This window comes from Bufo bufo, chromosome 3, assembly GCF_905171765.1.
Source record: "Bufo bufo chromosome 3, aBufBuf1.1, whole genome shotgun sequence".
Taxonomy (NCBI): domain Eukaryota; kingdom Metazoa; phylum Chordata; class Amphibia; order Anura; family Bufonidae; genus Bufo; species Bufo bufo.
Window position 1 is genome coordinate 450076775 of NC_053391.1, and position 27377 is coordinate 450104151.

Below are 27377 nucleotides of genomic sequence, written 5' to 3' on the forward strand. Positions count from 1 at the left end.
TGTATATGATCCCTTGGCTTTGGCTTCAAAAACTATCAAAAAAGCTAAACATGGAAACCCAGCTTTAGTCTGTGTCCAATGGACTCCAATTGCCAAAAACTCCAGAAGCAATGGCAATAATAACAACACCTAGTGCCACTATAACTGCAGCAAGGTTGACAGGGAGGATTGAACAAAAGCTTACTTGAAGTTGTACCATTAGTGTCAATATGTTTTTATGGTGCTTTTATACTTCAACATGCAATTTTTTCCTCACAATAATCACACAATGATTACCAAGGATCTCACAACAATCACACACTGACACCAAGGATCTCACAACAATCACACACTGACACCAAGGATCTCGCAACAATCACACACTGACACCAAGGATCTCGCAACAATCACACACTGACACCAAGGATCTCGCAACAATCACACACTGACACCAAGGATCTCGCAACAATCACACACTGACACCAAGGATCTCGCAACAATCACACACTGACACCAAGGATCTCGCAACAATCACACACTGACACCAAGTATCTCGCAACAATCACACACTGACACCAAGTATCTCGCAACAATCACACACTGACACCAAGGATCTCACAAAAATCACACACTGATACCAAGGATCTCACAACAATCACACACTGACACCAATGATCTCAAAACAATCACACACTGACACCAAGGATCTCAGAACAAGCATACATGATACCAAGGATCCACAACAATCACACACTGACACCAAGGATCTCACAACAATCACACACTGACACCAAGGATCTCACAACAATCGCACACTGACACCAAGGATCTCACAATAATCATACACTGATACCAAGTATCTCACAACAATCATACACCAACCCCAAGGATCTCACAACAATCACACATTGACACCAAGGATCTCACAACAATCACACACTGACACCAAGGATCTCACAACAATCACACACTGACACCAAGGATCTCACAACAATCACACACTGACACCAAGGATCTCACAACAATCACACACTGACACCAAGTATCTCACAACAATCACACACTGACACCAAGTATCTCGCAACAATCACACACTGACACCAAGGATCTCGCAACAATCACACAGTGACACCAAGTATCTCGCAACAATCACACACTGACACCAAGTATCTCACAACAATCACACACTGACACCAAGTATCTCACAACAATCACACACTGACACCAAGTATCTCACAACAATCACACACTGACACCAAGGATCTCACAACAATCACACACTGACACCAAGTATCTCACAACAATCACACACTGACACCAAGTATCTCACAACAATCACACACTGACACCAAGGATCTCACAACAATCACACACTGACACCAAGGATCTCACAACAATCACACACTGACACCTAGGATCTCACAACAATCACACACTGTCACGGCGGGGAGTGGGGGAAACCCCCCACCGTGCGGTGTCAGAAGGTAACAAAGCCAGGCCAGGGGGAGGAATAAGGGAGCAGGCCACCTCCTACAGCATCCCTAATTCTGACCCTGACTCCTAACCGTATGAGCCGACCCTGATGGTAGGAGGGCTCATACTCCGGAACCTCGAGGCCCTACTAACACTCAGGAAATCCCTGGACTAGGAGCAGGGTAAAGACTACCTGTTCCTCCACAACACGGACGAACAGGAGTCTCCACTGGCCAAGCTGCAAGGAGAGGGGAACACATACAGCATATGGAGATGGCAGGTAAGTGAAACCAGTAACACACCTACCTGCCACAGACACACTGACTGGAACCCGTGCACAAGTGCTGGTGTCCACACCAACATTAAAGGACACAGCACACACCACAAACCACACAGGGACCTTGGACACCCATAGCTGCAATAAACGTGAAACACCCTAAGAACATCTAACATCTTCTATGACCACAAGGGTGGCCCTCACTGGACAGATGGCATATGAAGACCAGGAGGCTAGCTCCAGCATACACCATGGCTGGAGCACCCCTCAGCTTCAGGCATCCAGCAGAGGCTAAATAGCCCAAGCAGCCACACCCACACACACATAAACCCAGTGTTAACAAAACACTAGGAAGGGAGTTAACCCTTCCAACACCAGACAAGGGAAGGAAGCCACTTAAAGGGCAAGTGCACACACAAGCATGGAAAGCTACAAGTTGCCGCAGGCAACAACATGCGTGGCAACCATGTCACAGCAATCACCCAGAAGGCCGAGACACTGCCACCGCATGCACACACAGCAACACGTTGCCGCGGGCAACTGCAAGTGTAGCAACAGTGTCACAGCGCACACCATAGGCCGTGACACACACTGACACCAAGGATCTCACAAAAATCACACACTGATACCAAGGATCTCACAACAATCACACACTGACACCAATGATCTCAAAACAATCACACACTGACACCAAGGATCTCAGAACAAGCATACATTGATACCAAGGATCCCACAACAATCACACACTGACACCAAGGATCTCACAACAATCACACACTGACACCAAGGATCTCACAACAATCGCACACTGACACCAAGGATCTCACAATAATCATACACTGATACCAAGTATCTCACAACAATCATACACCAACCCCAAGGATCTCACAACAATCACACATTGACACCAAGGATCTCACAACAATCACACACTGACACCAAGGATCTCAGAACAATCACACACTGACACCAAGGATCTCAGAACAAGCATACACTGATACCAAGGATCTCAGAACAATCACACACTGACACCAAGGATCTCAGAACAACCACACACTGACACCAAGGATCTCACAACAATCACACACTGACACCAAGGATCTCACAACAATCACACACTGACACCAAGGATCTCACAACAATCACACACTGACACCAAGGATCTCACAACAATCACACACTGACACCAAGGATCTCACAACAATCACACACTGACACCAAGGATCTCACAACAAGCATACACTGACACCAAGGATCTCACAACAAGCATACACTGACACCAAGGATCTCAGAACAATCACACACTGACACCAAGGATCTCACAACAATCACACACTGGACAACAATCACACACTGACACCAAGTATCTCACAACAATCACACACTGACACCAAGGATCTCAGAACAATCACACACTGACACCAAAGATCTCACAAAAATCACACACTGATACCAAGGATCTCACAACAATCACACACTGACACCAATGATCTCAAAACAATCACACACTGACACCAAGGATCTCAGAACAAGCATACATTGATACCAAGGATCCCACAACAATCACACACTGACACCAAGGATCTCACAACAATCACACACTGACACCAAGGATCTCACAACAATCGCACACTGACACCAAGGATCTCACAATAATCATACACTGATACCAAGTATCTCACAACAATCATACACCAACCCCAAGGATCTCACAACAATCACACACTGACACCAAGGATCTCACAACAATCACACACTGACACATAGGATCTCACAACAATCACACACTGATACCAAGTATCTTACAACAATCATACACTGATACCAAGTATCTCACAACAATCATACACTGACACCAAGGATCTCACAACAATCACACACTGGACAACAATCACACACTGGACAACAATCACACACTGACACCAAGTATCTCACAACAATCACACACTGACACCAAGGATCTCAGAACAATCACACACTGACACCAAGGATCTCAGAACAAGCATACACTGACACCAAGGATCTCAGAACAAGCATACACTGACACCAAGGATCTCAGAACAAGCATACACTGACACCAAGTATCTCACAACAATCACACACTGACACCAAGGATCTCAGAACAATCACACACTGACACCAAGGATCTCAGAACAAGCATACACTGACACCAAGGATCTCAGAACAAGCATACACTGACACCAAGGATCTCAGAACAAGCATACACTGACACCAAGGATCTCAGAACAATCACACACTGACACCAAGTATCTCACAACAATCACACACTGGACAACAATCACACACTGACACCAAGTATCTCACAACAATCACACACTGACACCAAGGATCTCAGAACAAGCATACACTGATACCAAGGATCTCACAATAATCATACACTTATACCAAGTATCTCACAACAATCACACACTGACACAAAAGAATCTCATACACAGATACCAAAAATCTCACAGCAATCTTACATGCTTGAAAAAGGCTCCTTAGCCGAAACGTTGCATCTGCAATAAATGTCAACAAAAGGACGTGCTGTCTCCATCCCATTTTTATGTGGATTACAAGTACGGGGAAGCTTACCACTTTCCCTGGAGACATGCACCCACTGCTGGTTTACACGGTATGCTGTCCAGCCTTCCATACTTTAACAATCACACACTGATACCAAAAATTTCACAACAGTCATACACTGATACCAAGGATCTCACAACAGTTGCACAATGATGCACAAAGTGCATAAGACTGATGATAATAGGCACACAACATCATTATAACAGTACCTATTTGACCTCTCCAGCTTATCTGGGTTTTGGTTGTCTATTACAGAATGTATGAAGCTGTTCCTGCTGGACACCTCTTTAAGCTCCGGCCCTCGGAATCTCTCCAGGAAAGAGTCTGGACGCTGATCTTCTTGATTTAAGTGTCTCACTGCCCAGTTCCGCATTGTTAAAAGAAATCTCGACAACCTGCAAGGAAATAATAATGTTACTATTTCTTTGTAACGTAGAATACAAGTACAAGTTATCAATGTAAATCAGTAACATGGAATCCCTGTCAATGTGAGAGTACAATCTAAACAGTAAGCTTAATCTCCAGGAGTATATCTCGAAGTCTACCATTAGGTAACACTGACTAAGAATGGTGTACGGTACTTGCTAATAAGAGGATAGCAAGGTGGAGAACACTACTATCGAGGAAAACATTTAAAGTGTGATAAAGAGGATTGGCAATATGACAGAAGACTACTGAGCAAACATATATGGTAGCATCTTGTTCGAAATAAGCAACATTTAGTGATAGCCAGACATTGCAATTTAAAGGGGTTCTCCGGGCTGTTCATATTGATGACCTATCCTCAATATCGGATCGGTGGGGGTCTGACTCCCAGCACCCCCGCCGATCTGCTGTTTGAAGAGAAGGCTCGCACCCTGCCAGCGCTGCCTTCTCTTCATTGTTTACCTGCTCGCCGTCGCATCTGCAGCAGTGAGTAGGTGTAATTACACCCAAGCCGTCCCATTCATTTCAATTGGACGGCTCGTTCCTATACACTTCTATAGAACTCCCACAAAAAATGTATTCTCTCACCTGTTAGAAAGGCGCATGATGTAAACTGCAGTGAAGGTAATCTTCTTACCAGTGTCTGTATGTGTGAGTTATAACCCCCCTTCTGATCCTCAGCTGTGTCATGTGACCAACTCTCTGATCTCCAACTGACACGGGACATAAAATCAGTTACTTCTCTATTCATTCATATGAGACTGACTTTGAGGCTCCCATCAGAATACATAGAGAAAATGGCTTCCTGTCCACACATAAGATGCTGTTGTCACGGCGGACAGGATACAAGATACACAGAATATTAACAAACAAGTGTCTAGGCAAGAAGCTGGGGATGAAGGTCCCCTCCTGACAAATCCCTACCAGCTCTCCCTAGACTTCTATGCCCACGTTCAGACCCTGAAGGTGGGAATAAACATGTCCCCGTGCCTAGGCTGAAGATACCCTAAAATCCCTAAGATGGTGAAAGGGGGAAAGAGGCAGCCTGCTCCCTCAGGACCTGGAGGGGGCAGGCGTCTCTCTAACAGCCTAGACAGACAACCACAAGAAAGCAAAACCAACTTATCTTTTACTGAGCAGAAACAGCAAATCCTTCCTTCTTTCCTCTGAGCCAGACAGAAGCTATAACCTACACAGGACACTGGGAGTGGGCGTAATTTAAACTCAAACCAACGACCCCACCCAGTGCACCTGAAGGGAGGCGGATATAGCTCAACTCCAAAACAAAAACAAAAGGCTACACACGTGCTGCTAATCTGGCAGACCTCCGCACATAGCCTGAGCAGGGCGTGACAGCTGTGTTATTTGGAAAGTCTGATTGCTGGTCACATGACACAGCTGAGGATCAGAAGGGAGTGGATAGCTCACAAATACAGTCACTGGTGAGAAGATTACCTTCACTACAGTTTAAATCATGTACCTTTCTAACAGGTCAGAGAATACCAATTTTTGTGTGAGTGCTTCCTTAATATATATATTTTATAATGATTGGTACACTGTTTTTTACACATAGATCTCCAAACTCCGTACACTGAACTCAATAATAACAAAGTATGCAGTAAGTTCCTAATTGTCACCTAAGGTTAAAGATTTTTTTATAATCTGGCAGGGAGCAGGAGGCTGTGTAAAATTTTATAAACCCCTTTACTCACCTTTAAAATCCCGCCTCTCCTATGCTGCCACTCTGGTCTCTCCCACTTTGATCCTTGCTGGGACTAGTGGGACATTTTAAAGGTGAATACGTTTTTTTTTGTTTGTTTTTTATACCGGTCCCCACCAAATTTCAAAGGGGTTTTCCAGGACTTATATATTGATGACGTATTCTCATGATAGGTAATCAATATTAGATCTGTGGAAGTCCGATGCCCTGCACCCCTACTGATCAGCTGTTTTGGCCAGCCACCAGCTTCAGGAACTTTAGAGTCTATGGACGGCACCTTAAACTGTAGTTGTCACTTGAATTGGAGCTGAGCTACATTACCCTGGCACAATCACTTCGGAGTATATAGAGACTTCTGCTCCCAGCTCAATATACTGTTTAGTTCCTGGTTTCTGCACCTGCCGAAAAAAGCTGATCAGTCGGGATGGCAGGTGTTGGACCCCCACCAATCTGATATTCATGAACTATCCTGAGGATAGGCTATCATTATCTAAGTCCTGAAAAACACCTTTATTATATTCCAGAACCCATTTAATTTTATGACTATGTAGGGGATTTGACGATATGCATCAGAATGAAAAGCTGTGACCACTATTAAGATAATATGTCTTTAATATTTTATTGGGTTTTCATAATCTGTTTTGACTATTATGATCTAACAAGTTTTTGGTTAAATGCATACAATTCACAAAATTCTAAAAGGTTACAACATTTCTCACTCTACTTTTTTTTTTTTTTTAAATCCTTTATTATTTTCTGGAACAAATATACAAATTCTCATATCAACCAGTTAAAATTTATAAATATACTTTATACAAGTTAATACACTTGTTCCTTTTAACTCACCCCAACCCTTTTGCTTCCCTGCTGTGGGGTCCATCCGCATTTTAATATCTACCTTAACTTCTGTTTCCAGAAATTCCCAATATAGGGGATCCTGGGGGCCTGAAGCGAGTAAGGGAGCCTGCCCCCGCAGGGAGCCATCACTCCAATTTCCTTGCCATTCTTCTACAGGCCTCAATAGTGTCTAGCCGAGCCCTCCATTCATTAAAGCTAGGACTATTCTTCGTACCCCAATATTTAATTATCAAGGCCTTTGCGACCATAAAACTTTCCATGCTAACTCGTAATTGGTAGGGGGTCAGTTCAGAGCGGGGGAAAAGACCCAATATTGCCTGCGTAAAACTTCGCTTCAATTTGATCTTATATCTTTTATATAGTTCCTCATAAATGCTAGTCCAATACCCCCACACTTCCGGACAATCCCATAGTAGGTGACTTAACTCCGCATTTTCTGACGAACATTTCCAACACAGGTCCTTCCTTTCCTTGTATATCTTGGCGAGGAAGGAGGGGGAGTAGTATAGGCAGTGAACAATCTTGAACTGTATCAATCTGTATTTCTGAAAGATCGATACTTTTTTTATGTTTTGATATACGATATCCCATTCCAAGCTGTTCCCTTTGCCCAATTCAGCTTCCCAGCCTCCCTCACTTTTAAATGTGGTTATTTCCCCCAAATAGTCCCGGAGTTTATGATATATTTGAGAGAGTATAAGTTGAGTATCCTTAAATCGAAAACAATAATCCAAAAAGGGGCTTGTCCTAATGGCCAATAAATTTTTGTCCTGAGTGCTCATATATGCGTGACTAATTTGTGCATACCTATATCTATCTACAAAGGACGGTATACCTTTTATTAGTGCATCTAAAGGGATAATATTACCATGTGATATTATATGAGTTAAGCGGTTAATTCCGCGTGAATTCCAATATTTATAGTCTACAATTGACTTAAATTCTTTTAAATTATAATTGTGCCAAAGTGGAGTAAAGTGAGTAGGGAATGACTCACCCAGTAATTTTTTTTATCTAATTCCAAACCTTGTTTAGTGTATCACTAATCAAACATTGTTTTTTCCTCATGTCCAAATGACCAGTCTCCAAGACAGAAAAAATGTCCCCATATGGCCCCTGGAAATCCCTTGAGAGGATACCCAACAGCAAAGCGGCCTGACTTTCTGCCCTCCCCCCTCCCAAACACCACTTTATCTGTGCTGCAATATAATATCCCTGGAGGAATGGAAGGGAAAGGCCACCCCTTCTCTCCGATATACAAAGATATTTTTGCTTAATCCTAACCCTTCCCCTCCCCCAGCAGTGGCGGATTACAATAGGGACGTTCGGGTCGGCAGCCCCGGGCCCAGCACCGCTGGGGGGCCCAGCGCCAACCCGAACGCCCAGATACTGCGACGGGGCACGGGAGCGCATAGCTCCCAGTCCCATCCCCTATCACCGCCATAGGCTTCAGGCCTAGTAGGCCTGAGGCCTGTGCGGTAGTGAAATCCCGGCGCAGGCGTGCGTGATGACGTCATCACGCGCCTGTGCCGGGACACAGCACATTGACGTGTGCATGCCTGCCTCATCATCTTCATCTGCGATCAAGTGCCTGGCCCTGGACGGTGAGTATTTAGCTTTTCATTTTTTTCCCCAATTTTAATTTTTTTATTTCATGTGCCTACTTTGGGGGACATGTGGGGGACGACACACAGAGGAGGACATATTAAGGAAGGGACCTAGAGTACATGGGAGGGGGAATGTGGGGGCTGTGTGGGGCTAAATTATTATGGGAGACGGACTACTATGTGGGGGCAAATTACTATATGGGGCAGTGTGGGGGCAAATTACTATATGGGGCAGTTTGGAGGAAAATTACTATATGGGGCAGTGTGGGAGCAAATTACTATGTGTGGGCAGTGTGGGGGCAAATTACTATGTGGGGGCAGTGTGGGGGCAAATTACTATGTGGAGGCAGTGTGGGGGCAAATTACTATGTGGGGGCAGTGTGGGGGCAAATTACTATATGGGGCTGTGTGGGGCCAAATTATTATGGGAGGGACTACTATGTGGGGGAAACTATTGTGTGGGGACAGTGTGGGGTTATTTCTATGTGGGGGGCAGTGTGGGGAAATTGCTATGTGGGGACAAATTACTATGTGGGGGAAACTATTGTGTGGGGTAATTGCTATGTGGGGGCAGTGTGGGGTAATTTCTATGTGGGGGCAAATTACTATGTAGGGGCAAATCACTATGTGGGGGCAGTGTGGGGGAAACTATTGTGTGGGGTAATTTCTATGTGGGGGCAGTGTGGTGGAAATTACTATGTGGGGGCAAATTACTATGTGGGGGAAATTACTATGTAGGGGCAGTGTGGGGCAAATTACTATGTAGGGGAAATTACTGTGTGGGGGCAAAGTACTATATGGGGCAGTTTGGGGGAAATTACTGTGTGGGGGCAAATTACTATGGGGGAATTACTATGTGGGGGCAGTGTGGTGGAAATTACTATATGGGGGTGTTGCTATTGGGGAGGCACTGTAGGGGCAATTCTATTATTTTTGGGGACACTATACAGGGATTATTGCCTGGAGCACAATAGAGGGTGTTATTACTGGGGCACTCTAGGGGACATTATAGCCGCTGTGGACACTATAGGGACATTTGGGGTAATTTATCAAACTGGTGTAAAGTAGAACTGGCTTAGTTGCCCATAGCATCCAATCAGATTCCACCTTTCATATTTGACAGCTCTTTTGGAAATCCAGTTCTACTTTACACCAGTTTGATAAATGACTCCAATTATGTCTATTAGGGTCACTATTTTTTAAGCAGTATAGTACCTTGGACATTGGGGGGCACAACGGGCACAGTATTGGGAGTGGCAGCAGGATGACACTGTGGGGACACCAGGATGAGGAGGAATTGAGAAATCTAACGTTTCTGTGTTACAAACTGTAGAGACGAGATGCGGCTGAAAGAATTTGCCATGGTGGTCTGGGTCAAATGGAGGTGAAGAGGAAAGAGAAGGTCTACATGACAGGAGATGTCACTGGATGTAAGAGGTATGTGGTGCTGTATTCTTCTCCATGTCTTTTTTTATTATAATTATATGTATTTTAAATTTGGCAACCAAATTTTTCAGTTTAGGACCCAATTTGGGGTATTTTTTTTTGTCTGAAGAGGTCATATGGCCTAAGAAGAGACTGTGGCGCTCATGAAGCACCGCAGCCTCTTCATATAAAAAAAAAAAATAAACTAAAATGGGGGGGGGGCGGCCCAAGTTGGTTAGACAGCCCCGGGCCTATCATGCACTTAATCCGCCCCTGTCCCCCAGATTAAGTCGTTCATCAATTTGTCCACTAACCCAAAAGTGGAGTCATCAATCCATATCGGGCATGCTGTCAGAGGGTATAATGCAATAGGGAGGACCACCATCTTAATCATGCAATCCTTTCCTCCTGTGACAAAGCAGCTTCTGCCAGGACCGGATCTTCTCCCTGATCTTATTAATCATAGGAGTTATGTTTAAGGAGTTATATCGGGACAGGTCCCGCGGCTTATGCTGATACCCAGGTATCGGATGGAGTCATTTATCCAAGAACCTTAATGCTAAGGACCTATCAGGGGGCACTCGAACCAGAGGGAAGAAGTTCAGATTTATCTCCAGTTTACTTTATACCCCGATATCGCCCATATTCTTTCAAGATTTTCATTACAGGTGTAACGGCCTTCCAATCCCTGCCTCAGAAATACGAGAATGTCGTCCGCGTATAGACTATCTATCTTCCTCTCCTCTCCCTCCAAATCCTACAATCTGACTAGACTGCCGGATTTTACAGGCGAGAGGTTCCAGAGCTAGGGCAAATATCAGAGGTGAAAGGGGACAACCCTGTCAAGTACCTCGCTGTAGGGGGAGCTGTTCTGAGTCAATCCCATTTATCTTAACCCTGGCCCTAGAATCTGAATAAAGTAACTGTATCCATTTAATGAAATGTTCGCCCAAGTTCATTTTATCCAAAGTCGCCCACAGGAAGGGCCACTCCACCCTGTCAAAGGCCTTCTCGGCATCCAAAGACAGGATGGAGCGATCCTCCCCCTCCCCAACATATACATTTAGAAAGGCCCTGCGGATATTAGATTGTATGTCTCGTTTTGGGATAAAACCCGTCTGATCCGGATGGATCAGACGGTGAACAACCCCCCTTAGTCTATTTGCAAGCACTTTCGCTAGTATCTTGTAATCGGTGTTAAGTAGCGAAATAGGGCGATACGCCCCCACCTCTGTCTTATCTTTATCTTTCTTCAGGATTAAGGAAATGGAGGCTTCCCTCAAGGAAGGGGGGAGTGAACGACTCCTCCAAGATACATTAAACATTTGCAAAAGAAGAGGCAATACGGTTTTACGATATGCTCTGTAAAATTCAAAGGGTATGCCATCCCTTCCCGGAGCCGTATTGCCCTTTATGCTGTCAACAGCTTTATCCACCTCTTCAAGAGAGAGTGGCAAATTTAGTTTGGCACTATCTTGCCCGGAGAGGCAAGGGAGTGCCATACCTTCAAAAAAAAGAGCCTGGGCCCCGTCATCCACCCCGAGGTCCGACCGATATACTTTAGTGAAGTGTTCTACGATTACAGTTTTGATTTTAATGCTGTCATTAGTTAGTACACCCATTGGAAGTTTTATTTGCTTTATTGGGATTTGGGCCCTTTGACTAGAAATCACCGATGCCAGCATTCTACCAGTCTTGCCTTTCTCAAAAAAGTCTTGCTGTCCAGCGAAAAAGCGTCTATGTTGCGCCTTTTCATAAAGAAAATTCTGGTATTCCTCTTTGCCTCCATTAGTAATGATCGAGTGCCATTCCTCATTTTGTTTGGCCAAGGCCGCCTCAAGCGCCCCGACCCTCTCTACCAATCCCTTTTCAGTATTAGCATATTCTGCCCTTTTCCGCGTAATCCTCATACTATATGCCCCTCTTATCATGGCCTTCAAGGAATCCCACACATTATGTATGTGTGTGGATCCATAATTTAGTGCCAGAATTCTGTAATATCTTTCCCAATTTTTTCTTGGTCACCCGACCACCTGTATCCAATGTGGGTTTAACCTAAAGGGTTTTTTCCCCACAGAGGGTAGAGAGTCAGCCCTCGAAATTAACATCGGAGTATGATCAGATATACCATGTGGTTCGTACTTCATTTTTTGAATCAGTTCCAAAAATTCTGCACTTGCTAGAAATAGATCTATCCTAGACATGGCCCTGCAAGATCTACTAAAGCAGGAAAAGGCCATTTTTTTCCCGTACAAGAACTGCCACACATCTATAAGACCCATCTCCTGGCAGATCCCGCTGAGGATCGTGGGTTGATCATTAATACTCCCCCTTCCACTATACTCGGATACCCTGTCCCTATTATCCATAATAGAGTTAAAGTCTCCCGACACTAATATAGGACACGGATCCCACTTACATAAATACTCTGCAAGTTTCCTAAGTACTTCCGAGGAGAAAGGGGGAGGGATATATACAAACGCAAGCACGCATACAGTCCCTTCCACTCGGCAATATAGGAATACAAATCTTCCCTCTTTATCAATCATTGATCATATGGCTCATAATCCACATTCCTATGTATGTAAACACTGACACCTTGTGAATAGGCCGAGTAGTGGGAGTGGTATTCGTACTGTGTCCAAGGTTTTCACATATATTTCAATTTTTCAGCAGTAAAATGCGTCTCAATCAACCCCACGATAGCAGGTAAATGTCTAGAAATGATATCATATACCACCCTCTGTAAATGTCACGTATACTAACATGGAATGTCCGCAGATTGGCGGACAAACTAAACAAGTTACGGCGAATGGCCAGGCCCTCCCGCCCCTCACCCAAATTCTAGGTTCGACCCCGCAGCAGAAAAACAAACCCCGCCCCTTCCCATGGTGCACAGGACAATAAATTCCCATGCGCCTCTTACACATCGCCTAGTTCTCTCCTCCCCCCCACTCTCGGGCCCCTAGGAGGTCCCATTAACCCATTTCTGGATGAACCCCCCTGGGTCGTCCCCCTCCGATCCTTCCGGAAAACCTATCAGTCGGATATTTCCTCTACGTGACCTGTCCTCCAAGTCTGTTAGTTTCTCCTTAAGGCCTTATGTTCTACATCAATCTTTTGACTTTTTTTTTCCATCAAGGAGACTACATGGTTTGGTGGTGGTTAGGGATAGCTCTGTTTCCTTAACTCTTGATCGTATTTTGTCCATATCGTCCCTAATGAGAGAAATATCAGATTGCATTGAGGATACTGTAGTTGTCAATGTGCCTAGGGTTTGGTTAGTTATATATAGCTGTGACCACTATTAAGATAATATGTCTTTAATATTTTATTGGGTTTTCATAATCTGTTTTGACTATTATGATCTAACAAGTTTTTGGTTAAATGCATACAATTCACAAAATTCTAAAAGGTTACAATATTTCTCACTCTACTTTAGATTCTTACAACTACACTGCAATGAACTGACACTGTCAGTTGTCCAGCTATACACTGAAAGGTAAACTGATACACAAAGCTTATCACTAAACACATGCATATTTCATATACTACATATACTAGGAAAATATGAAATATAATTAAAGCATGATATTTACACTAAAATACAATAACCTATGTACTAACCTCAGAGGCACATATTAAAGACTCTATGGTTTGTATAGTACATTTAAAAAAATAATAATTATAAAATACATAGGGGGGATTTTTTTTAGCCTGTATGATGGTTTCCTGGTTTAAAAAAGGTTGAACAGTTTGGTGATGCTAATTTTGCACAAAAATGAGTGACTTTTAGTGACAACGCAGCTCTCGACACTTATGACTAGTGGGTGTGGTTAGCCTGTCATATAAGTGGAAACCACGTTTATCAAATGTGACTTTTTAAAAAGTTGTGAAAATTAACTTCAGTAGCGTTTGGCAAAAAAAACATCATAAAAAAGTGTTTAAAAGGGAATCTATCACCATGATTCTGCTATTTTTTTTTTTTTTTTTGAGCACAGCTTTAAATGCTGATAGCAGGGGAAAAAGGGGGAAATTAGTAAAATAATAAATGGTGATCTGGACTCCTTATCTGCAGTGCTACAGATAATAATGATTGTGGTGACAGATTCACTTTAAAGATACCCAAAATTTATCAATGTGTGACGTTTGATAAATTTGGTGCAAATTACAGCAATGTAGATGCCAGAAAAACTGACTTTCCCAGTTATTCTAAAATTGTTATGAACTAAACACTATATAATATGCTGGATAAGGAATTGTCTTATTTTCAGTTTCAGTTTCAGTTTCATTAGTTTCATCAGTTTCATCAGTTTCAGTTTCAGTTTTCAGTTTCAGTTTCATTACCTGGCCATGCCTCCCCTTCCTGTGAATGAACTTCTGCGGGACTCAGTAAGGCCTCTAGGATCCAACGCAATGGACCCGTTGGAGCTCTGATGAGGTGTCCTCACACAGAGAATGAGCCCTTCAGAGTGAAAAAAAACACAAAGTCACATCTTGAGTGTAAGTTGTTGTAAGAAAAGGCAGATATCCAAAGTATGGATAAAGAACATGTTACAATGTTAAAGAAACATAATGCTGTTTAGAGGCATAACATGAAGCCCAATGGGCCCCAACTGTAACAGGACTCTCACCTACCATGTATCATTTATAATACAGGCCCCCGGGCCCCCTTAAAGGGGTTGTCCAGCTTTGAAACAGTTTTCAGCAGCCCGCCCTCCCCACTGGACTTATGGAGGGAAGCATACTTTCATGCTCCCTGCTGCTCTGTTCCCGTTCCTTGGGCTCGCCTAGCTCAGGTTCTCTGCTTGTCCACTTCCAGAATGGACGTGATCACAGGTGCCGCTGCAGACCACAGCTACAGCTGTGACGTGTAACGTGGTAGCTGTGACCAGTCAGCACACGTGGCCCCCACCCACGCCAGAAGCTGACAAGCAGCTAACCGAAGGAACAGTGGGGCTTCCCTCCACATCACCTTGGAGGGCAGCAGATAATTGTTTTAAAACTGGAAAACCCCTTTAAGACATCAGGGCTTGCAATATATTTTTGGCAAACAAATATATATTATTTGAATTAAAAGGTATTTCTGACATATTTTAGTGAATTTGAGCTTTTGTGATATTACATTGTTAGGCCTCCTGCACACGACCATTTTTCCCCCCCCGTTTACTGGCCGTTTTTTGCGTTCTGTATACGGTCCATATACGGAACCATTCATTTCAATGGTTCCGCAAAAAAAACAGAATGTACTCCGTATGCATTCCGTTTCCGTATTTCCGTTCCGTTTAAAGATAGAACATGTCCTATTATTGCCCGCAAATCACGTTCCGTGGCTCCATTCAAGTCAATGGGTCCGCAAAAAAACGGAACACATATGGAAATGCATCCGTATGTCTTCCGTTTCCGTTCCGTTTTTTGCGGAACCATCTATTGAAAATGTTATGCCCAGCCCAATTTTATCTATGCAATTACTGTATATGCCATACGGAAAAACGGAACAGAAACGGAAACACAACGAAAACAAAAAACGGAACAACGGATCCGTGAAAAACGGACCTCAAAACACTGAAAAAACCATACGGTCTTGTGCAGGAGGCCTAAGTAAAATGTCCATTATTCTAAAGATACATCAGTTATTAATTGTAGATGAATTAATAAATGAACATAATTTTTTATTTAATAAGTGTAGAACTTCAGAAACTGATTCTGATGACTACTCAGTGGCTTGTAAGAGTTGTGATATAAAGAGGGCTGTAGGGGGCAGTGTTATATAAGAGTCACAGCCGGGAAGCAGCTAATAAGAATACGCAGGAAACATGTCTGATGTGACTTTGTTTCTGATTGTAAAATAAATTAGTTTTCACACATTGACACCTATAATGAAGGAGACCATACTATCAAATCCAAGTCTCCGAGCATAGAAATCACCAGAAACGCCTAGAAGCTAAATCACATCAACCATCTGTGGATGTTTATAAGATTATGGAAAATGAAATGGAACTTTGCATGGAAGTGATTAGTGATAAGCAGTGAGAATACATATTATTGACATGTTCATATAGCACTCCTGAACTCCAGGTTAAGATCTGTACAGAAGATGCCCCTATAGCCCACTAGTTTAAAGGGAGCCTGTCACGTTGAACATAGCATCTGAGCTGAAGGCAGCCTGTTATAGAGCAGGAGGAGCTGAGAAGATTGATATATAATTTATAGTAAAAGACTCAGTATAAGGATGAATTCATGTGACCGTATCCATTTTGTGATCACGACGTCAGTGTTGGATCCGTTTTGTCTTTTTTGCCGACCCATTGTAACGGGACTGCGGAATGGAAATATGGATGCGGACAGCACATGGTGTGCTGTCCGCATTTTTGGCAGACCCATTGAACAGAATGGGTCCACATCCGATCGGGGTATAAAAGTCAAGGAGGCGGTCCTATCAGTGATTGACAGCCATCCTCTATGACTGTGTACACAGGGATAGCTGTCAATCACTGATAGGATCTCCTCCTTGACCAGGGCCGGCCTCAGCACCCTGCATACTTGGGCATATGCAGGGGCTCACTGCTCCTGGGGGGGGGCCACTATGCTGAGAACATGGCACGCGCTGCCCTCAGCGTGCACCATGTTCTCCTGAGTCGGCACAGTGGAAAAGAAGAGAGTCACCACTGCTACCAATGAGAAGATAATACTGAGGAGAGGATGGGGGACTGTTAACACTGCGCCACCAATGAAGGAATTAAGGGGAGGGTGGGGGAGGCTGCTGCGCCACCAATGATTATAACACTGGGGTGGGTGCACTGCACCACCAATGAATATAATTAACCACTTATTTAAATGTACATGGCGGGTGCCAGCTCTATGACACAGCCGTCACCCACCTTCAATGACAGGGTGTTGCGATCCGCCGAGCCACGTCTATTAACCCCTCAGGTGCTGAAAGGGGTTAAATGCCACATGGTGGCCCACTGAGATTTATCGCCCAAGGGCCCACATAAACCTGGAGCTGGCTCTGTCCTTGACTTCAAAGCCCAGAATGAGCATTTAATTGAAAAAATTCAGATTTACATTATTACCGCTGTGGGACACTATGGTGGACATTATTACTGCTGGGAGCCACTATGGGGGACATTATTACTGCGGTGGGCCCCTATGGGGGACATTATTACTGCTGGGAGCCACTATGGGGGACATTATTACTGTTGTGGGCCCCTATGGGGGACATTATTACTGCGGTGGGCCCCTATGGGGGACATTATTACTGCTGTGGGCCATTATTGGGAACATTATTAAAGCTGGGGGACACTATGGCCTCTTTCACACGAGCGTGTCCGGATAAGGTCTGGATGCGTTGCGGCAAACCCGCTCAAGTAGGTACCCAATTGCAGTCAGTTTTGACTGCGATTGCGTTCCGTTGTTCAGTTTTTATCGCGCGGGTGCAATGTGTTTTGCACGCGCGTGATAAAAAACTGACTGTGGTACCCAGACCCGAACTTCTTCACAGGGTGAAAAACGCACAAAATAGAGCTTGCTGCGATTTTCACGCAACGCACAAGTGAGGCGTGAAAATCACCGCTCATGTGCACAGCCCCATAGAAATGAATGGGTCCGGATTCAGTGCGGGTGCAATGCGTTCGACTCACGCATTGCACCCGCGCGGAAAACTCGCCCGTGTGAAAGGGGCCTATGGGGGACATTATGTATACTGCAGAAGTTGGGAATTTTAGGATTTAATTTTAATTCCTCCCCACATTCAGGAGCCATAATTTTTTTTCAATTTTCTGTTCAAGTAGTCATATGAGGACTTATCATTTAATTTACTATGTCTTGTGTTGGAAAATGGGAACACAATTCTTTTTGGGGTTAAATTGAAAGAAATCCACAATGCTGCCAAGGTTTTTCAGGTTTTGATATTACGACATTCACTGTGCACATAAGATCCTTATTCTGCGGGTCGATACGATTACAGCAATACCAGATTTGTAGAGTTTTTATTTTGTTTTACCACTTTTAAAACAATAAATTGGGGGTAATTTATCAAACTGATGTAAAGTCAGTGGCTTAGTTGTCTACAGTAACCAATCAGATTCCACTGTTCATTTTGGACAGCTCCTTTGGAAATGAAAGGAGGAATATGATTGGTTGCTATGGGCAACTAAGCCAGTTCTACTTTACACCAGTTTGATAAATGACCCCCAAAATCATAACTTTTTTAGGGTCCGTCCACAGAGTAATATGAGAGCTTGCAAAACTGTAGTTTTTATTGGTACCACTTTTGGGGTATGTACGACTTTTTGATTACTTTTTTTTTTAGGGGGACAAAATAAAAAAATTACAATCAAGTGTTTTTATTTTATTTTAATTTTTAAAAATATTTTAATAGTTCAGACAATTTCAATACTTGTTATGTTTATTTTTTATTGTTTATTTTTATACGTAAAATTGGGAAAGGGGGGTGATTTGAATTTTTAATAGTCTTTTTAAACTTTTAGCCCCCTTAGGGGACAGAACCCAGGAACTTTTGATTACTTGTCCCATAGACCATAATAGAGAACTATAATGGTCTATGGCATTATGACACTCCGCATGCTGAGCTGTGCTTCATACTCAGCTTTAGGCCTCTTGCACACGGCCGTTGTTCGGCCATTCCTTGCATTGGGGGACCATGGTCCCCAATGCACGGGCACCATCCGTGCGGCTGCCGTGATGGATCCAGACCCATTCAGCAGGCCCCAGACTGTCGTGATAACTGTGATAACATCGGAAGGCAGAGGGAGCCCCTTCCCTCTGCCCATCTCCACAGATGCCGCAATCGCTATTGGCTGTTGCATTTAAGGGGTTAAATGGCCAGGTTGCACGTTATTGCCTATCTCGGTCATTGCAGCCAGGTGCCTGCTGTATTTTATAGCCAGCACCTGCCATGTATGGAGCAACCTTAGCACAGAAGCCGCTCCATACAACCACTTGGACATTATCACATACAGTACATGTACCATACCATTTTTTAACGGTGCTCGAAGTTGCCTAATTTGCATAAAGATAAAACTCCTCAATCAGCATGATCAACCCTACCAAGCAATATGCCTGGTTTAATAAGGTTGATCATGTTGACAGAGGCTCTTTAACCCCTTCTGTCCCAGCGCCGTACCTGTACGGCAGAAGAAGAAGTTTTAAATATGGTATCTGTTCGCGAGTGCAGTGGGCTCTATAGCCGCTGATTCTCTGCTATTTCAAACAGTAGAGACCCAGGGCTAATGTCTGCGACCGGCAATAATGCCAATCACAGACATTTAACCCCACTATGGGGGACATTATTACTGCTGGGGGCCACTATGGGGGACATTAATACTGCTGGGGGTCACTATTGTATGGCAGCGCGCAAACCGATTAAGTGATTCTAGTCATGGAAATCTTTGTCTCAGTCTGAGTGGTGATATGTCATTGAGACGTATCAAACGTTTTGATCGGTGGGGGTCTGAGTGCTGAGACCCCAAAGATCACTAGAACGAGGAGAGAGAAGCTCTCACATAGCGTTCTCTTTCTCCTTGCTGCAGGAGATGGAATATACTGAGTCCTTCTTGCTTCCTCTTGCAGTAAGGAGAGAGATTATGATATGCAAACATTTCTCTCTCCTCGTTTTAGCGATCATGGGGGTCCCGGTACTCAGATCCCAACCAATCAAAACTTTTGATATGTCTCTTTGAATATGTCTCTATCAAAAGTTATCCTAAGACTCAGTGACCCTTTAACAGATATACTCATGTAGTTGCTTACTTCATGCCAGGGTGTTCACAGATCTCACAGGTCCCCATAGCAAAACTTAGTATGGGGTCCTCTTGCACCACCAGTTTCCCGGTATACATGCATTTAACACTGCCAGGTAATGCGAAACACAAAACCCAATGCCGCAGATTTCTGACAAATTTAAAAAAAAATTATTAAGCAGAGGAAATTTTAATTAAAAAAATTATAATAAAAGTCACCTTCAATCTTGGAAAAAGTGAGCCAAAAATATGGAGCTCATCGTGAACAGCAAATTTTTTCGATGATTTCCCCCTAATGGCAGTATTTTCACCTCAGAACGGAAGGTAAGAAGATCAGTGCGGAGCCCCCCGAGCCCGGTAGTGGTCACATGGTCTGCCTTTATTGAAGATACACCACTGTCTCATGTACCTCTTCCCCATACTTTTTTTAAAATTTTTACTCTCCTGGCCCATTTTCATCATGTAAACAAATCTCTCTGGTTTCTTTACATTCTGTATATGGCACTTCCTGTTACTGTATCCAACCAAAACGACGATGCACTTCTCCTTTCTCTAGGACAGCTCCAGGACCACCCCTAACAGCACCCAACTAGTTTATAGCTCCTCCCACCCAGATAGTTACAAAGATACTCCTCTATCACCGCCTCTGTTGCAGCTTTGACACGCCCATGGACATAACATCACAGGAAATAGGAAAGAATGCATGGACATGGTCATGTGACCACAGCCCAGAATGGAAGAAGGAGCAATAAAGGTAAAAGAAATACAGTACACAATTACAGCAACCTTCATAACTGATTATTTTAAAGGTTGTTGATGCAAAGAGAAAAACACCTTTTAGGCCTCATGCACACGACCGTTGTGTGCACCCGTGGCCGTTGTTCTGTTTTCCGTGATTTTCTGCGGACCCATTGACTTTCAATGGGTCCGTTGAAAACTCGGAAAAATGCACTGTTTGTCATCCGCGGCCGTGATCCGTGCATCCTGTCCGTCAAAAAAATAAGACCTGTCCTATTTTTTTGACGGACAACGGTTCACGGACCCATTCAAGTCAATGGGTCTGTAAAAAAACACGGATGCACACAAGATTGGCATCCGTGTCCATAGGCTACTTTCATACAGATGGATCCGAAGATCCGTCTGCATAAAAGCTTTTTCAGAGCTGAGTTTTTACATCGTGAAAACTCAAATCCGACAGTATATTCTAACACAGAGTCGTTCCCATAGTGATGGGGACGCTTCTAGTTAGAATATCCTACGAACTGTGTACATGACTGCCCCCTGCTGCCTGGCAGCACCTGATCTCTTACAGGGGGCTGTGATCCGCACAATTAACCCCTCAGGTGCTGCACCTGAAGGGGTTAATTGTGCGTATCATAGCCCCCTGTAAGAGATCAGGGGCTGCCAGGCAGGAGGGGGCAGACCCCTCTCCCTCCCCAGTTTTAATTTCATTAGTGGCCAGTGCGGCCCCCCCTCCCTCCCTTTATTGTATTATCATTGGTGGCCAGTGTGCGGCCCCCCGGCCCCCCCTCCCTCTATTGTATTAATATCATTGGTGGCCAGTGCGGCCCCCGCCTCCCTCCCTTTATTGTATTATCATTGGTAGCCAGTGTGCGGCCCCCCTCCCTCCCTCTATTGTATTATCATTGGTGGCCAGTGTGCGCCCCCCCCGGCCCCCCCTCTATTGTTTTAATATCATTGGTGGCCAGTGTGCGGCCTCCCCTCTCCCCCCCCCCATCATTGGTGGCAGCGGAGAGTTCCGATCGGAGTCCCAGTTTAATCGCTGGGGCTCCGATCGGTAACCATGGCAACCAGAACGCTACTGCAGTCCTGGTTGCCATGGTTACTTAGCAATATTAGAAGCATCATACTTACCTGCTGCGCTGTCTGTGACCGGCCGGGAGCTCCTCCTACTGGTAAGTGACAGATCATTAAGCAATGCGCCGCACAGACCTGTCACTTACCAGTAGGAGGAGCTCCCGGCCGGTCACAGACAGCGCAGCAGGTAAGTATGATGCTTCTAATATTACTAAGTAACGATGGCAACCAAGACTGCAGTAGCGTCCTGGTTGCCATGGTTACCGATCGGAGCCCCAGCGATTAAACTGGGACTCCGATCGGAAATCTCCGCTGCCACCAATGATCGGGGGGGGGGGAGGCCGCACACTGGCCACCAATGATATTAATACAATAGAGGGGGGGCGGGGGGTGCGCACACTGGCCACCAATGATAATACAATAGAGGGAGGGGGGGCTGGGGGCGCACACTGGCCACCAATGATAATACAATAGAGGGAGGGAGGGGGGGCCGCACACTGGCCACCAATGATAATACAATAGAGGGATGGAGGGGGGGCCGGGGGGGAGGGCGCACACTGGCCACCAATGATAATACAATAGAGGGAGGGAGGGGGGGCTGGGGGGCCGCACACTGGCCAAATGATATTCAAACTGGGGAGGGAGGGGAGTCTGCCCCCTGCTGCCTGGCAGCCCCTGATCTCTTACAGGGGGCTATGATACGCACAATTAACCCCTTCAGGTGCGGCACCTGAGAGGTTAATTGTGCTGATCACAGCCCCCTGTAAGAGATCGGGTGCTGCCAGGCAGCAGGGGGACAGTCATGTACACAGTTCGTAGTATATTCTAACTAGAAGCATCCCCATCACTATGGGAACGCCTCTGTGTTAGAATATACTGTCGGATATGAGTTTCACGATCTAACTCAAATCCGATGGTATATTCTAACATAGAGGCGTTCCCATGGTGATGGGGACGCTTCAAGTTAAAATATACCATCGGATTGGAGAAAACTCCGATCCTATGGTATATTAACTCCTGACTTTACATTGAAAGTCAATGGAGGACGGATCCGTTTGCAATTGCACCATATTGTGTCAACGTCAAACGGATCCGTCCCCATTGACTTGCATTGTAAGTCAGGACGGATCCGTTTGGCTCCGCACGGCCAGGCGGACACCAAAACGACTTTTTTTTCATGTCCGTGGATCCTCCAAAAATCAAGGAAGACCCACGGACGAAAAAACGGTCACGGATCACGGACCAACGGAACTCCGTTTTGCGGACCGTGAAAAAATACTGTCGTGTGCATGAGGCCTTAAGGTGAGGGAAAAAGCTTTCTGATATCATCTATCCTCCTGCTCTGCCTACTAAAGAATCTTTCGGTAGGACAGAAAAAACAGGTGACACATACAAACCGGATTCCAAAAAAGTTGGTACACTAAACAAATTGTGAATAAAAACTGAATGCAATGATGTGGAGATGGCAAATGTCAATATTTTATTTGTAATAGAACGTAGATGACAGATGAAACGTTTAATCCGAGTAAATGTATCATTTTAAAGGAAAAATACGTTGATTCCAATTTTCACGGTGTCAACAAATCCCAAAAAAGTTGGGACAAGTAGCAATAAGAGGCTGGAAAAAGTAAATTTGAGTATAACGAAGAGCTGGAAGACCAATTAACACTAATTAGGTCAATAGGCAACATGATTGGGTATAAAAAGAGCTTCTCAGAGTGGCAGTGTCTCTCAGAAGCCAAGATGGGTAGAGGATCACCAATTCCCACAATGTTGCGCAGAAAGATAGTGGAGCAATATCAGAAAGGTGTTACCCAGCGAAAAATTGAAAAGACTTTGCATCTATCATCATCAACTGTGCATAACATCATCCGAAGATTCAGAGAATCTGGAACAATCTCTGTGCGTAAGGGTCAAGGCCGTAAAACCATACTGGATGCCCGTGATCTCCGGGCCCTTAAACGACACTGCACCACAAACAGGAATGCTACTGTAAAGGAAATCACAGAATGTGCTCAGGAATACTTCCAGAAACCATTGTCAGTGAACACAATCCACCGTGCCATCCGCCGTTGCCAGCTGAAACTCTACAGTGCAAAGAAGAAGCCATTTCTAAGCAAGATCCACAAGCTCAGGCGTTTTCACTGGGCCAGGGATCATTTAAAATGGAGTGTGGCAAAATGGAAGACTGTTCTGTGGTCAGACGAGTCACGATTCAAAGTTCTTTTTGGATATCTGGGACGCCATGTTATCCGGACCAAAGAGGACAAGGACAACCCAAGTTGTTATCAACGCTCAGTTCAGAAGCCTGCATCTCTGATGGTATGGGGTTGCATAAGTGCGTGTGGCATGGGCAGCTTGCATGTCTGGAAAGGCACCATCAATGCAGAAAAATATATTCAGGTTCTAGAACAACATATGCTCCGATCCAGACGTCATCTCTTTCAGGGAAGACCCTGCATTTTTCGACAAGATAATGCCAGACCACATTCTGCATCAATCACAACATCATGGCTGCGTAGGAGAAGGATCCGGGTACTGAAATGGCCAGTCTGCAGTCCAGATCTTTCACCTATAGACAACATTTGGCGCATCATAAAGAGGAAGGTGCAACAAAGAAGGCCCAAGACGATTGAACAGTTAGAGGCCTGTATTAGACAAGAATGGGAGAGCATTCCTATTTCTAAACTTGAGAAACTGGTCTCCTCGGTCCCCAGACGTCTGTTGAGTGTTGTAAGAAGAAGGGGAGATGCCACACAGTGGTGAAAATGGCCTTGTCCCAACTTTTTGGGGATTTGTTGACACCATGAAATTCTGATTCAACATATTTTTCCCTTAAAATGGTACATTTTCTCAGTTTAAACTTCTGTTCCGTGATTTATGTTCTATTCTGAATAAAATATTAGAAGTTGGCACCTCCACATCATTGCATTCAGTTTTTATTCACGATTTGTATAGTGTCCCAACTTTTTTGGAATCCAGTTTGTAATTATAACGGCTAAAGGTATACAAATGTTTCTCTAATATAAATGTCTAAGGGCTCATGCACACGACTGTATGTATTTTGCGGTCTGCAAAACACAGATCCGCAAAGAAAACGGATGACATCTGTGTGAGGTCTGTGTTGCATCCATTTTTTTTTCTGATCCATTGTAACAATACCTGCCCTTGTCTGCAAAACGGACAAGAATAGGACATGTTCTATTTTTTGCGGAACGGACTTGCAGACATACAGAAACGTAATGCACACGGAGTCATTTCAGTTTTTTTGTGGACCCATTGAAGTGAATGGTTCCACATACAGGCTGCAAAAAAAACTGAACGGACGTGGAAAGAAAATACGGTCATGTGCATGAGCCTTAATGAATGCTGCATAAAACAACAGATATCTTACTAAATGCTACATATTTAGGATTAAATTTGTCCAAAAGCGAAGCTTCATTTTAACATTTAACTCTCTACTAAATATTCAGGCCTCCCAGAAACAACCATATGCATCAACTTTGCATCAAACCAATAAAAAAAAATGAACATTGCCACCTTCACATCATACAACACCCTGCCACCTGCAATGGGTAAAGGATCCTGTATTTCCATGCCAACTGTGGAAAATGACATGGATTACACCTCCAGGTGCCATGTATTGATCTATTGCTTTTCAGCATCATTTATTAGTATGAACACAAAGCTCTTTGCATACTTTTTGTATACGTCAAGGTGGCTTCTTTTGAGTGGATCCCTACAGCTGTTGGTGCTGTAGTGCTGTGCCTGTGGGTTGGTGTGACCAAGGGGGCTTAGTCTAACAGCAGGGGTGTTTTGGGGCTGTTGGGTCTTGCCGTTGGCAGGTGATGTGTTGCGGCATTGGTGGCCATGTGGTACTGCACCAAATTAGTGTAGGGACGCACTCGAAAGAGGCCACTTTGATGTGGTGAGTGAGTCTATGCATTTTGAGCAAAACTGTCTCGAACTGGCCCACAGGGGAATTCCCCGGTGGGCCCCTGAGCAAGGTGGGCCCCTAGTCTCCCACCCCCTGCACAATTGGCACATAACACATTAGACTTACTGTACTACATACATATATTGAATGTACAGCACCTCAACCAGCCTATGTTCATATAAAAAAAAATGTGGTAAATGATTTATTATATTTGAATGTATCCATACGGTGGGCTCCCAAAATAAATTTTACTGGTGGTACCCTAGTCCAACACTGACTAAGAGCCTTGTGTTCATATTCATAAATTATGCTTAGCAGTGATAGATCAATGCGTAGTATGTGCATGTGTGATCCGTGCCTTTTTCTCTACAGCTTGTCAAAGTATAATTTGCCATCTGACGGCCACGGACTGGGCCAATTATGGGGAATAAACATTCATATGAATCCTTATTCCTGATGACTGGCCTCTGATCACCCAATAAACAAGCTCATATGTTGCATGATGGCATCTTTCCTGTAGCACCAGAAATCCTTGTTTGTCGGCAGCACAATACGCTAAGTAATAAAGATTGTTTGTCCCTTTCACCTGGAAGACCTGATCCATCTTCTCTTTGTTTTTCAGAAATAATATCAAACTAACCAGTCTGAAAGCAAAAAATTACTAGTCTAATAAAGAAGTGAATGTTTCTAAATGTGAAGTGGAAGAAAACATCTGTCTGCTTGTTTTTCACGACACTAGTTTCCATACATAACCTCTAAACCTGGATGGTCCCTGCTAAAGCGAAAAACACAATGATAAGCCGCGTTCACATTTTTGAGTTTTTAATGTTAAAAATAGCAACATTATTTTGTTATTTTAGAGCACAAAGAACATACTTAAAGGGCGATGCCCAAATGACGGTCCGTCGGGTTTCTGTCATGCAACCCAGCATTTTTGATGGAATCATTGATGAAGGTCCCTAATGGATCCTCCAGTGTAGATAAGAACACAGTGCACACTCCACAGTCGCAGATAATAATGCCAGAACCAGTGTGTGCTGTGCTTGCTGTGGTTTTGTCTCTTTGTGTTGGAGGTGCAGTTTCTCATTTGTGTAACTTGCCCGTAAAATAACTTTTAGACTTTTTGATGGTATGTATGGCAGATGACGCATTGAAGTTTTTGTACATGATATATGAAATGTGACAGTACTGTACCTGCTGTTTCCATTTTCAATTCTTTCTATATCATCGTCAGTAGTTCTGACTGATAGTCTGTGCAGCACTGGATATGATGATTGTGTAGTCACTATGGCAGCCATCTTGAATCACAGCCAGTTGGTCTTCACAGTGTAGGAAATGGCTAAAAGAACAGACATTACCATTGGTATCATTACAACAGTTATACAAACGTTAGGAAGCTGAGACATAGGCTGCTCTATGCAGAATGATCACATTGGAAAGCTTGGTTAGCCGTCCTTGGGATTACTGAACTGGTCTGGAGTAAGGCCTAGTGTCTCTGGATGTCACA

General features: G+C 44.1%; 1 protein-coding gene across 1 annotated transcript in view; it reads right to left on the bottom strand.

Annotated features, from left to right (window-relative positions):
* Positions 1 to 27168, bottom strand: part of CNGA3 (cyclic nucleotide gated channel subunit alpha 3) — a 46719-nt gene extending 19551 nt beyond the window's left edge. The window contains 4 exon segments of the mRNA XM_040422320.1: positions 4525 to 4710; positions 14699 to 14769; positions 14771 to 14816; positions 27065 to 27168. Of these exon segments, the coding sequence (XP_040278254.1) occupies positions 4525 to 4710; positions 14699 to 14769; positions 14771 to 14816; positions 27065 to 27168 (407 nt within the window).
* Between the last annotated feature and the right edge of the window lie 209 nt (positions 27169 to 27377).